The sequence below is a fragment of the Cetorhinus maximus genome, chromosome 7, assembly GCF_964194155.1.
Source record: "Cetorhinus maximus chromosome 7, sCetMax3.hap1.1, whole genome shotgun sequence".
In the NCBI taxonomy this organism is placed as follows: Eukaryota; Metazoa; Chordata; class Chondrichthyes; order Lamniformes; family Cetorhinidae; genus Cetorhinus; species Cetorhinus maximus.
This window is the reverse complement of record NC_135885.1, coordinates 13,313,028-13,327,066: the sequence shown is the minus strand read 5'-3', so window position 1 is coordinate 13,327,066 and position 14,039 is coordinate 13,313,028. Positions and strand designations below refer to the sequence as shown.

At 43.2% G+C, this 14,039-nt stretch overlaps 1 protein-coding gene across 5 annotated transcripts in view; it reads left to right on the top strand.

The window, feature by feature from the left end:
• The window catches only part of LOC144682594 (arylsulfatase H-like), a 46,582-nt gene that overhangs the window by 19,586 nt on the left and 12,957 nt on the right, over nucleotides 1-14,039 (top strand). For all 5 annotated transcript variants that reach the window (XM_078545064.1, XM_078545067.1, XM_078545066.1 and 2 more), the window contains 4 exons: nucleotides 1,300-1,422; nucleotides 3,092-3,515; nucleotides 8,149-8,285; nucleotides 12,386-12,523. In XM_078545064.1, the coding sequence (XP_078401190.1) occupies nucleotides 1,300-1,422; nucleotides 3,092-3,515; nucleotides 8,149-8,285; nucleotides 12,386-12,523 (822 nt within the window). The remainder of the gene's footprint in view (nucleotides 1-1,299; nucleotides 1,423-3,091; nucleotides 3,516-8,148; nucleotides 8,286-12,385; nucleotides 12,524-14,039) is intronic.

Genomic DNA, 14,039 nt, shown 5'->3' with positions numbered 1-14,039 from the left:
TTTATCTTACCTTATCCGCAAATCCTTCTGTTACTTTCTCCCTTAAGTTAATTTTACTCATCCTTTCATGGGATGTGGGCAATGCCAGCCAGCCCTTGCCCTTGAGCAGGTGGTGGTGAGCCGCCTTCTTGAACCACTGCAGTCCATGTGCTGTAGGTGCACCCGCAGTGCTGTTAAGGATGGAGTTCCAGGATTTTGACCTGATGACAGTGAAGGAACGGCGATATATTTCCAAGTCAGGATAGCGTGTGGCTTGGAGGCAACTTGCAAGTAATGGTGTCCCCGTGCATCCGTTGCCCTTGTCCTTTGAGGTGGTAAAGGTCGTGGGTTTGGAAGCGGCTGTCAAAGGAGCCTTGATGAATTCCTGCAGTGTATCTTGTAGATGGTGCACACTGCTGCCACTGTGCGTCGGTGGTGGAGGGAGTGAATGTTTAAGGTGGTGGATGGGGTGCCAGTCAAGCAGCTGCTTTGCCCTGGATAGTGTCAGGCTTCTTGAGTGTTGTTGAAGCATCCAGGCAAGTGGAGAGTATCCCATCACACTTGACTTGTGCCTTGTAGATGGTGGAGAGACTCTGGGGAGTCAGGGGATGAGTCACTCTCTGCAGAATTCCCAGCCTCTGGTCTTCTCTTGTAGCCACAGTAGCTGCTCTTGTAGCCACACTACAGGATCTATACTATTCACCTCAATTACTCTATGTGGTAGGGGGGTTGCACATTCTCACCCTCAGAGTAAAGAAGTTTATTTTGAATTCCTTATTGGATTTATTAGTGACTATCTTATATTTATGGCCCCAGCTTTGGACTCCTCCACAAATGGAAATGTTTTCTTTACATGTGTAATATTGAATCCCTTCATATTTTAAAGATCTCTATTAGGTCACACCTCAACCTTTTCCATTTAGCCTGTTCAATCTAGTTGTGTGTGTATGTTCAATATCTTTAGTAACATATTCATTTGTTAATAGGATTTGGATTCTTGCTATGAACCCTTCACCCAATGTACCTCTAAAACCAAGCCAGGATAAATTTGAAATTGGAGTTCCTATAGAAAAAAAGTTGTGATTTATACCAGTAGTGTAGTGACTGAGGGATAAATGTTGGCCAACACACCAGGAGAACTCCCATCGCACTTCTTTGAATAATACCATAGGACCTTTAGCATCCAAATTGTTTTTATGGTTTAATCGTACACCTGGCAGTGCCTTTACTCATGAGCCCACTAGGGGGGCCAGCCCAACCTTTAATCGAGAAAATAAAAAAACATATAACTAAATTTGATTGTCTGAATTTTGATTTAAGGTATGGACAATGGTCACAGAGTGCGTGTCCTTTTGTTCACTGGCAGTTCTGGGGGTCTTCCCAAGAATGAGACAACCTTTGCAGCAATATTGCAAAAACAAGGATATGTCACTGGCATCGTAGGTATGTCCTAAAGGAATTTTAAACAATGTCATTGTTTTTACACAGTTAATGTGAAATATTGCAAAGTGGGGACAACTATCAGATAAATTAAAGAGAACCTTCAGTGTTCATTTTCTCACAAAATGTGCACACTATGCAGGTTAAATTTTCCTGCTAGATTGGTTTTGATATATATTTTTTCATCTGCTTTATGTACAAAAAATGGTATATTTCAACAAATGATAGGTTGGGGGAAAGAGTATTTTTGGTACAAAATACATTAATTATCCAAAGTCTCCGATCTGTTGGAAATGGCTTTCGATAGAAAATGATTTCCAAGTTTCCACCCAGCACCTGTCTGATGTGGTCTATGTGATTGGCCTGAGTGGGTCCCCATGTATTTAAGTGAAAATTGGCTTTTCAAAATGGCCCCAACTGTTGATTTAGAGGCAGCAAAGTAGGAAATTGTACTGCCATCTTGCACTGATAGGCAGTGTGTGAGAGGAGATCTGAATTGGCAAGCCTATGATTAGGTAAGTGTAGTCTTTGAAATTAATAATGGCTTCAGTCACCAGGTAGGAGGGCTGGAGTTTTCCCACTCCTGATTGGACGGGAATGGAGGTGGGACGGTAAACAAAATGGTCGCTGAGCAGTGCAGCTGGGAATCTCGCCTCCTTTTCCGCCGTGCCCCATTTTCCCAAGGGCGGGAGAGGAAACGGGTCCCTAACGGTCCCACCCTTATTAACAAGCTCTTTTACATCATGCCGGCCTCATTAAGAGCCTGTCCCTGGGAAATGTTGTGATCTTCAGCAAGGCGGCCAGGGGTCAGCAGCTGACACGTTACCCACCAACAGCATGGAGGCAAGAAGCACGAGAAGGAGGTGGGAAGGGTTTTAAAAGGAAAGGAAAATGGCTTTTCCTCCCCTTACAGTTTCATTGGGTGGCATGATTTGTATCAGCGTTCATTAGGGTCAGTCATGACAGCATTGTGAATGGAAGACTTAACTATCCATAATTAAACGATGTATTTTCCAAATGTTTACTTGACATTATTGGACATGTTGTAGGGATTACTAGTTTTGTGTGTGATGAGGAGCGCTATAGTGGAGGTTGGAGTTGAGGGTGGATGGGGTGGAGGGTGGGGATGTGAGGGGGAGCAGGGAAGTTAAATACATGTAAATTTTCAAAGACTTATACTTTTAAATATAATTAAATACATTTTTGAGGCCTTCCCGATACAGCTCAACGTTCACCCCTAAGTCTGTCGGAGGATCCAGGCTGATGCGTCTGGGAAATGGAAATGGAAGGGAATGCCTGCTCCGGAATCGGCCCGCCTCCACTCCCAGTGCGGGATGACGAGGAGGGCGAGAGGCCCACCTCCGGGCCAATTAAAGCTTTGAACCCAGTTCAAATTCCGCTTCCCAGCAGGCTATCCTCAGAGGCGGGATCACGGCGATCCCACCTCCCAATCCCCGCCTCGACCTGGAAAATCCAGCCTGGGGTCTTTGTCTCAACGGGATGCTAAGCATATTTTCTTAAACCATAACCCAAGCCCCAACTTTCCCATTCCCTCTTGTGCTACTTAGGAATTTGAAGCAGGTGGGCATTTGAAGGGCATAGCAGGGTATCATTGGAATGATTTGCCTTAAACAATTAATTGAATGCCGTGTATGAACTTTTTTTTTTACAGGGAAATGGCATCTGGGTGTAAATTGTGAATCCCGCAATGATTACTGTCATCACCCGCTTAGCCATGGGTTTGACTTCTACTATGGCACACCTTTTTCTAACGTCCACGATTGCAAGCCAGGTGAAAGAAGTGCCATTTTATTTGACTTCCAAGTTAAACTGCGTCTGGCCACTGAAGCACTCATTGTGGGACTTCTGACGCTGCTTGTTTTGAGATGGACTGCCTTTATCAGTACTGGCTGGAAGACGATTGCATGGTTTGCAGTGTTTTGCTCCCTGTTCTTCGGCGCTTGGTATTCTGTTTTCGGTTTCCTGAGGAATTGGAACTGTCTGGTCATGAGGAACTATGAAGTTGTTCAGCAGCCATTAAATTCAGAAACCTTCTCAACCAGAATGACAGAGGAAGCTCTTGCATTCATTGAAAGGTATGGAACATTGCTCGGGGGGGCGGTGGGGTTGGAGGGAAGACGGTGGCATACTGGTAATGCCACTGGGCCAGTATTCCCAGGCTAATGCCTGGGGATACGGGTTCAAATCCCACCACGGCAGCTGGTGGAACTTAAATGCAATTACTAAATCTGGAATATAAATCTAGTCTCAGTAATCGTGAGCATGAAACTATCATGATTGCCATAAAAACCCATTAGTTCACTGATGTCCTTTAGGGAAGGACATCTGCCATCTTTACCCAGTCTGGCCTATATGTGACTCTAGCCTCACAGTAACGTGATTGACTCTTAAACCGTCCCCTGAAATGGCCTAGTAAGCTATTTAGGGATGGGCAAAACATGCTGGCCTTTCCAGTGACCCCCATATTCCTTTGGAAGGATAAATAAGTGCACAATGTGATGAGATATGTGGGAAAGATGGGCCAAACGGCCTCCATCACCTGAAGCCAGGCAAGACATGGAGGTATGTTTTGGCCGGAAGAATAAGGAGTAGGCCACATGCTGCTTGGAAAGTAAGTGTAAATGGGATAGAAGAACACAGAGACCTAGGGCTACAGATACACAAATTACTACAAGTAGAGATGCAGGTTAATAAGGATATTTAACAAAGGAAACAAAGCCCTGGGGGAATAAGTGAATAGAGGCCTTCAAAATTATGAAAGGTTTGATAGGGTCGTTGTGGAGAAGGTGTTTCCACTTGTGGGGAGATCAAAACTCTACCTGTCCAAGGGCAGGCCCCTGGCAAGTATTTCTTGAGCTCATGGCAAAGAACCATGAGTTTTTTTACTACAGTTAAGGTGAGGAAGCAGGGCCCAAGTCTACCTCAAATGGAACGGGAATCAAACCCCATACTGTTGTTATCCATACACTAGCCACCTAGCCAACTGAGCTAACCAGCCCCAGCAGTCCAAAAATAGGGACGTTAAATATAAGGTAGTCACTATTACGTCCAATGAGGAATTCAGGAGAAACTTTTTTTACCCAGACAATAGTAAGAATGTGGAACGTGGCACCAGAAACAGTAGTTGGCAAAATAGCCTAGATGCATCTATGCAAGAAATGCTGGATAGCATTGGATGAAATGGGGTGTGAGGATCCTCGTGTAGAGTGTAAACACCGGTATAGTGGCCAAATGGTCCGTCTCTGTTCTGTAGGTCCGATGTTGTTATGTCCAGGTGAGGAGAGGTCCCTGTTTTTCCCTCTCCCCATTTGACCGCAGCAGGTTTTGTTTTTGCTTGAAAAGGATATACTTGCCAATTCAGTGAGTACTTAATTTAGGTTTTCTTGAGTTTAACAAAGAAAGAGGTTAGCGTTATCATATTTAACCTGATCTAAGTAAAATAATAAAATATGCACCAACTTTTGAATTCACACACACACTCGAAATTCACACACACGCTTGAAGTTCACACATACACACAAGTACAGATTACCGAGTGGGGAAGGATAGATTGGTCAAATTAGAGTCCGTAAAAAAAAGTAAAAGACTATACAGTCTGTAGTTTGGTGACTCAGCTGGCTTCAGGCTTAATTCAGTGGTCTCGATGCTTCTGATTTAAAGATGTAGACGACTGAGTCGGTTGCTCTCCGGGAGACGGCCGTGCTGGGGTTGGATTCTTTAATAAAATCTCTGTCTGCGGCAGAGTGTCCCTGGATGATCACAGTCAGCAAACAGGGTTCGAGGCTTACAAAGTGGGTTGGAGAGAAAAGGAGGTGGGGGCGCCCCACTTAGTCCTTCTCCCTAAACTGCTTGACCTAAGTTCTATTGAGAAAACATGTACTTAAAACATACAAAGAGTTGACTTCTCATGTGACCTTCCTTCTCCAACTGCCAGAGGAATTCAAGAAAAAGACATTGTCCGTGTAATCTAAAGTTGACTTGATTAGCTCATGTCTGGAAACTAACTTAGCCAGGGTCCCATTGTCCAAGTGATTAGTCTTAATGGTCTGTCTCCAACAGTTGAAAACCTCAGGTGATTGTCATAGATGCTTTGCTAATAAAACAGGAGATGTGAATCCTTCGGACTCCTGTTATGACCACAGCCGGTGTTAATTGCTGCACGAACCAAGTCCCAGAGGGAAACTTGGCTTATGGGCCATCACCTTTTTTTTTGTATTCTGAAACTGAGAAGAAGATGTACCAATCTCAGCAGCAAGAGGTCCAGTTACACTTCTAGAATTTTTAAAAATTAAAAGTAAAAGTTTTATTAACGAAAATAAAAGAAAACTTATGCGCACAAGATTACGCAATTAAGGTTAGTCTTACAAAACATTCCCCCAAAAACTCTCTGCTTGGTCAAACCCACAAGTAACTACTTTCCAGGCAACATTCCCTTATAGATGTTTAAATATGAAAACCAGTAATATTAACACAAGGCAAACTGCCGTAGCTTCAACAAAGGTGTACCGCACAACCTTTACCCTCTTCCACTCTGCAGTGGAATCCACTTCAGTATAAAACTACCTGCTGCAGCCCAAGACTTCTCTGGCTTGACTGGATGGGTGATTCAAACTGCATCCTCTCCCAGCCCAGCGCTCCAGCTATCTCAACACCTCAAACAGCTCTAGCTATCTCCAGCCATCTCCAGCTCAACAGCTATCCACAGTAACTGTAATATCCCTTTTTCCCCCCTCTTTCAGCTGAGTCCCATTGTTCTCACACCCCTTTGAAACTCAAATCCTTCCATATATAAGATGTTTCTTGTTTCCATCTTGTCTTCCTTTTGGGTCAGTAAAATATCATATCCCCACGACTCGTTTACCTATGAACTCCTGCAATATGCAAACATTTTTCTTGACACTTCTGGCTCCCCTTTGATATTAAAACAACCTCTCGACTTATTTAAAAATGCAAATGTTATATCTAACCTAGTTACTTATACCTCAGACTTAACACCGCTATCCTTTCCATGTTTCTAAACCCTCAGACAGCCTGACTCCGATCAAGCTCTTCCCAGCTTAATTAAATCACATGCGCATGAGCGCGCACACACACACACACACACACACCCCCAGACTTCTTTACAGAAAAACACAATATTCCCCAAAATATTAAAAAGCACCCATTCTCACACTCCCCTGAAGTCATTGTCTTTGATGGGTTTTGCAGACAGACTGACTCTACTCCAATGAATTGGAATGTGAACATATAGTAATGCAAATTGGGGTTAGCCATCTTGGGCTGTGAGTTCAAGCCATTATAGCCTCTATTTTCAAAAGGTCTGTTTTTAAAAATTCAAACTCAGCTTTCAGTCGGTGGATTAAAAATCATTATTTGGGAATAAAGCACATCTTCATGACAATGTAAACAAGATACAGTTTGGTGGGAACTGATTTATGTCACTACTGATATCAAACTTGCAGCTACAATATAAATTCCAGAATTCTTATTGCCCTATTGATAAAATTGATAAAACTTTTTTATACACTTTGACATCAAACACTGTAGCTTTCAAGGAAGTTTTAATTGAAGATTCAATTTGTGAAGTATAAATAAATAATAGGTGATTTTTTTTTAAGACGACCGAAACTGTTTTTATCTAGCAATGTGTCTATATCCTGCTCCAGCCTACAGGTGGAATTTTACGCCAGTAGGGTTTTACAGTCCCCCCAAAGTCAATACGCAGAATCTTCTGGTTGGCGTGCGGGGGTGGGGCTCGACACGCCAACGTGTAAAATGACGCGTGATGGCAATGGGCACACGCCAGCCGAAATGCTAAGGGCCTATTAAGGCCGTTAAGGGATTCATTAAAGTACGTAAGAAAGCTCGACCGTCTAACCTTAAGGTTGGCGGGCGGGCGAAAAGCCCAAGCGGCCTTCGCGTTTTTCGGGAACCCCGTCCATGGGTGGGATGAGGTTTCCTGAAGCTTTTATTAAATAAATAAAAAATCTTTTCCCACCTTTACAAACATGTCCCAACTCATGTGATGCTGTCTCTGCACCTCAGGGAGCTTGCTGTGTGAGATGCTCTCACGCGCATGTGCATAAGAGCGCAGGCCCCGACTCTCCCTCCCCCCACCGCCCGCACAGTTAGTGCTAAGTGCTATCGGCCGCCCGTGTAAAATGGCGGCACACAGCCAATCGCCGGCGGCAATTGGCTCCGCGCCCGCCCCTGCCCGCTCCCGCCCAGCCTGCCCGCCATAGGAAAAATCCAGGCCAATGGACTTTTGAACGGCTCGCCGCATTTTACAGCCCCACCCCGCTGCGACGGGGCTGTAAAATTCCACCTTAGATCTCCATGTTAACACTCTGAATTGTGGTCTCCAGTTATTTATCAGCAAGACCAGATGCTGCTCAATTTAATTAGTGAAGTTATTCTGTTTATGTATAATGTAAAGCCTATTTATGTATAAGGTCATTGATTCTTAACTGCCTTCTGAAGTGGCCTGGCAACCACTCATGTTTGGGCAATAAATGCCAGCCTTTTCCACATCCCCAATTGAGCCCATTTTCCACTGTGAGTCGGTACACGTTATATGTGAAATTACAATTGCCATTCAGTGGATTTAGCGTTCACAACTCTTTCATTTATATTTTAGGGTCATTTTTTAAAAAAAAACGAATGTATTGCGCAGGTCATCCTAACAAAATTATATATTTTAAATTTTAGAAACCAGAAGAAACCATTTCTCCTTGTCATGTCATTGCTACATGTCCATACTCCTTTCTTGACAACCAAGGCGTTCACCGGGAAGAGCAAGCATGGCTCTTATGGGGACAATGTGGAGGAGATGGATTGGCATGTAGGTGAGTAGTTTAAGGGATAATGTGAGAGGGTAATTTCTTCTTCTTCTTCTTTACGAGTACTTGGTGAGGTTTATTTAGAATTAAACTCTGTAGCTAGCTGAAATGTTAACAACATTAGATCAATGGACTATTGGATAACTTATAATCCGTAAAGGTTAGCAATAGCTCCAGAACTTATGTGACCTTGTCCTGATCAGCTGTGTGGCTGAACTGATCTCAGCCCTCAGCCTGCCTCTGGGCCAATGGCTTTAACTTCTGGGACACCGAGTTAATTAGTCGCCTTCTGTGGTGGTTTTATCAGATCCTCTGCTCCATCCTACAACTACCTTACATATTAGTGGTTATGTTCCCAGCTTTGAGAATACTAGACAAACTGGATACTTGTTAGGATCTGGCTTGATAGACCATAATCATTTACAGAATGTAATACATGGAAGAACCAAAGATAAGGAAATAAGAGGCAAGACTTCAAGATTAAATTTAAACGCCAAAAGAATCTTTACTATACAAACTTGAACAAAGCAAGCACAAGCAACAATAACTAAATAGGTACACTGAGCAACTAAGATAATGATTCTGAACAATATGAGCTTCTTTCTTGAACTCAATCAAACAGACTTGGCCCAGTTTAACCTTTATTACTGTGGCTTTCCCTCTGACAGGCTTTTAAACATGCTTCACAATCTGGGAGGCAGTTCATTTGTCTCTGGGTCTGGCTGCACAGGTCACAGCTCAGGTCTATGGTACATTCCTACCAATACAACCTCTTGGTCCAACTGTCAGCATTGCTGATGGTTTCATGACCCACCAGACATATGTAGACATCCCCGTGGTGCCTATTCCACAGCTGGACTTCCCTCTTTGCAGAGCTACTTAGTCCTACCCAATTCTATAGAACTCCCCCTTTTTTCCTTTAAATGTACAGAACTGAGTTCTCTGGCTAAACACAACAGATTGGGTATCTGAAGCTCCAGGTCAGCTTCTCTTCCACTTACTTTTGCCTTAGAAAAACCCACCAGTTTTCCTTTTAGAGCATATCTCTACCCTCAGCAATTTTCCCCATAGTAACCTCAGGGTTTTCTTGCTTCTAAAAGCCTCTCAGCTGTGTCAAAAGTTCAAACATGATTTGTAAACATATTCAGGCATACTAAACCAAGCCAGAAGTAAACAACCCCCAATTTACTATAAATTGAAATCAAAACTCTACATTCTTAACCCTTAATATAATCCACAATAGCGATAGTTATAAAACTAGTAACTGTATCGGCGTGACTGGCTTAAATCCCCCCTTCCTTAATTTCAGGAAAACTTGTACATTTAAGTGACACACTTATCTCTGCCTGCAACTGGCTAGCTGTACAATCTGGCTTCTGGCTTCTAGCTTTTCTGCCTACACTCCAACTCTTAGGCAAAGACTAAAAGAAACAGTAGAAAACTAAAGAAGAAGGCAGAGAATGAAGAGAATTTACTGAGAAATGCGGCGAGAACCATCTAAACATTCAATTGACCAATCTGACTGGCCGATTTGTCAGAAAAGCTCGCCTCTTTTGCTGTCAATCATTTCAAACAGCCTTTAAGTACCATCTATGTTAATGATGCATGGGCCAGAATTTTTGGGTTGGCGAGCGGGGATGGGTCCCACTCGATGACATTTAAAATGATGCACGGTGACGTTGGGTGTGCGTCCCGATGTCACCGCGCGTCATTCAGATCTTGAGTCCGGCGGGTGTGCACCAGAGTTGGCTGCCAAACTGCTAAAGGCCTATTAAGGCCATTTAAACACCAAGTAAACTAATTAACAGAGCTGCCCGTCCAACCTTAAGGTTGGCGGGCAGGCGAAGAGCCCAGGCGCCCTTCGCATTTGGTATGAAACCTCATTCATGGGCCGGATGAGGTTTCATGAAGGTTTTTAAAGTTTAATAAAAGTTTTTAATAAAATTCATTGACGTGTCCCTGCTCATGTGACACTGTCACATGAGGGGACATGTCTTAATTTTTTTTTCTTTCTTTATTACACTTTTCCAAAATCAAACTAATCTCCTTGAGGCAGCTCTGTGCCTCAGGGAGATTTCTGCGCTCTTTCGCATGCATGTCACGCTGGGCGGGACTTAATTGGCCGGCCCATGTAAAATGGCGCCGCGTAGCCGATCGCGGGCGGTGATTGGCTACGTGCCCGCCCGCTCCCGTCCAATCCCCCCGACGGGGAGAAAATTCTCCCCATGGTTAAATTTGTACATTTACTTCCTAGCTCCCCAACCTTTCTCTAACAACTTCCAGGACGGTATGCATTTTTGATGCTGGCCTTCCATTTCTAGTAAGGAATGATTAGGTTTACATAAACCTTCTTGCGTTGTCATGAAAAAATAATAATTTTCTCAATGTTATTGTGATTGATTGTAAAAGTGGGTTAATAGTGAGGTTTGGATTAGTTTGTGTGTGCGTGATGGATTTAATTGAATTTAAGGCAGCTGGTCTGGAGCTTTTGAGTTATCAAAAGGGAAGCTAGGTTCGAAGTGCTAAATATGTAAACACGGCTGAAGTTTTAGAATGTGAGGCGTGAGGAACATTTGCATTTTTAGATAAATTAGGTTAGTTTGAATTTCAAAGAGATGGTAAGATGTTACACCTAGCCATAAGAAGCTACCCGAAACAGTGTGTTTGTTTTTCCCAAAGGTTACTGATAATATGAGTGCTATAAAAGATTTATATTATGAGAAAAATAAAGTTGCAAAGACATATTGGAACAATGGGATTTGCATTAAAAAAGGGAAAACATGTATAAAGGAGACAAGGTTATGTGTAAGGGGGAAGGCATTCTAAGATCTAACACAAATGTGAAAAGCCTCCAGTCTCTATGTCGTAATCTGCTGTCTACAGGAACTGGAGCTAAGAAAACTCATTTTGAATTCTATCAAGGGTTTCGTATTGCTTTGCCTGGGTCTTTTTAAATATATATATTTTATGCTGTTGCCTTAACGGAGGTGTAACTGGGAGTCAGATTAATTAGGGGAGTTAGCAGTTAGTATAGTCGTAATTTGTAGACCTAGCTACGTGCTTACAATCTTTTCTTCCATTAATAAATATTTAATTTTGTTTTGTAAGAAACCTCTACATCTCGGCAGACTTATTACTGTTGAATTCAAGGCATGCATCTCGAAATAAAATTCAAATTGCAAAACAGTTCTGGCAGCTATTCCAAGTTTCCTTCTGGGATTTGAGCAGCTCAGCATTTACCATCCATTGTGCCATAACAGTGTTTAATTAGTGTTAGTCTCTTAATTTTCCAGTATTCTGTTCAATTCCCCACCTCCCTCCCCCATTAAGATTTTTCTCAAAACCGTTGTCTAGAACCTAGTCTCGGATTACCCTTCCTAATATTTTTTTCTTTGTCTTGGCGTCTGATTAAACTTCTGTGAAGAGACTTGAGGCTTTTTCCTTTCTGTTAAAGCCACAATATAAATGGAGGTTTTTGTTCTTAATCGTCACCGTGCCATACTTTGCCTTTTGCTGCTACTGTTTCACTGTTCTGTGTTGCACTCTATAATGTCAAAGCACGGCATCTCAAAGTGCTTCAATCCAGTAAATTGTGTTAAGCGAGTGCTTTATTATAGAGGTGTGGGAGTCAGTTAGTTTGGATGGCCAGAGTATGGTGCAAAATGATGCCAACAGTGGTACCGGCTATGGCAGTTCATAGAGGGCTGCCTCTTGCCTTGCCCTACGTTTGATGCAGACTGGTGCCCTTCAAGCTATGTAACCACTTGTCTGTCTCTAACAGAGAGAGATGCCTGTGGTCCCTCGTATAAAGGCAAGCGCAACATCAATTTTGAGCATAGTAGGAGCCCCCAAATAGCAAAGAGATTAAATCTGTTCAGCTAAATGTCCGCGATCAAAGTTGATAATGTTCTGTAATAGATATGAACAGATCAATGTTTATTCATGTCCGAATTAGAAGGAGCAGTTGACTAATCCATCTTAGAACAGCACCCAGAATTAGCATGTGCCTACGTAAATGGATATGTGGCTTTGGTCAAAAAGGTCAGGATCTTTCATAAGTTACTGAGACCTGAGTGATCCTAATGTTCTTTTTATGCTCCTTCCAGGTCAGATTATAAATGCCATCAACAATGTTGGTCTAGCTAATAAAACCCTTTTACATTTCACTTCGGATCATGGAGGCAGTTGGGACTCTGTAGGAACAAATGGAGAGTGTGATGGAGGCTGGAATGGAATATACAGAGGTAAATACATTCTAGAACAAACTAGACATGTTAAACATTTAATTGTTTTTAATATGAACTCTATCAATGACCATTTTTACCATTCATTTTTCCTGTCAGAATATAAGGACGGGATTTTATTTTCCAAAACTGCTGTTATTTGTGGGCTTTCATGATAGAAAATAATGGGAAATATTGTAACCCATGAGAGCTGGCAGCACAGTGGTATGCAGACTGGAGGGAGAGGCTTTGGGAGTCCTCAACATTGACTCTGACCCCATGAGGTCTCACAGCAACAGGTCAAACATGGGTAGGGAAATGTTCTGCTGATTACCACTTACCACCCCCCCTCAGCTCGTGTATCAATGTTCCCCCGTGTTGAACACCATTTGGAAGGTGCACTGAGGGCAGCAAGAGCACAGAATGTACACTGGGTGGGCACTTCAATGTCTATCACCAAGAGCAGTTTAGTAGTACCAATACAGACCGAGTTTTTTTTTATTCATTCAGGGGAAGTAGGCTTCGCTGGCTGGGCCAGAATTTGTTGCCTATCCCTAATTGCCCCTTGAGAAGGTGGAGGTGAGCTGCCTTCTTGAACTGCTGCCTTCTTGAACTGCTGCAGTCTATGTGGTGTAGGTACATCCACACTGCTGTTAGGAAGGGAGTTCCAGGATTTTGACCCAGCGACAGTGAAGGAACGGCAATATATTTCCAAGTCAGGATGGTGAGTGACTTGGAGGAGAATTTCCAGGTGGTGGTGTTACCATCTATCTGCTGTCCTTGTCTTTCTAGATGGTAGTGGTCGTGGGCTTGGAAGGTGCTGCCTAAGGAGCCTTGGTGAATTCTTGCAGTATTGCTACTGTGCGTTGGTGGTGGAGGGAGTGAATGTTTATGGATGAGGTGCCAATCAAGCGGGTTGCTTTGTCCTGGATGGTGTCAAGCTTCTTGAGTGTTGTGGGAGCTGCACTCATCCAGGCAAGTGTAGAATATTCCATCACACTCTTGACTTGTGCCATGTAGATGGTGGACAGGCTTTGGGGAGTTAGGAGATGTGTTACTTGTTGCAGGATTCCTGGCCTCTGACCTGCTCTTGCAACCACAGTATTTATATGGCAAGTCCAGTTCAGTTTCTGGTCAATGGTAACCCCCAGGATGTTGATAGTGGGGGATTCAGTGATGGTAATGCCATTGAACATCAAGGGGCGATGGTTAGATTCTCTCTTGTTGGAGATGGTCATTGCCTGGCACTTATGTGGCATGAATGTTATTTGCCACTTGTCAGCCCAAGCCTGAATATTGACCAGGTCTTGCTGCGTTTGGACATGGGCTGCTTCAGTATCTGAGGAGTTTGAATTGTGCTGAACATTGTGCTGGCCAAGTAGTGAAGGACATAGCTGCCAAGCCTGTAGGTGAGTGCGGTAGGTGGTGAGAGAACCAACATGAGCCAAAACCTTACCTTGTCCCCACCAATGTACCTGTCACAGGTGGATCTGAACGTGACAGCATAGGTAGGAATGACCACTGTACAGCCCTTGTG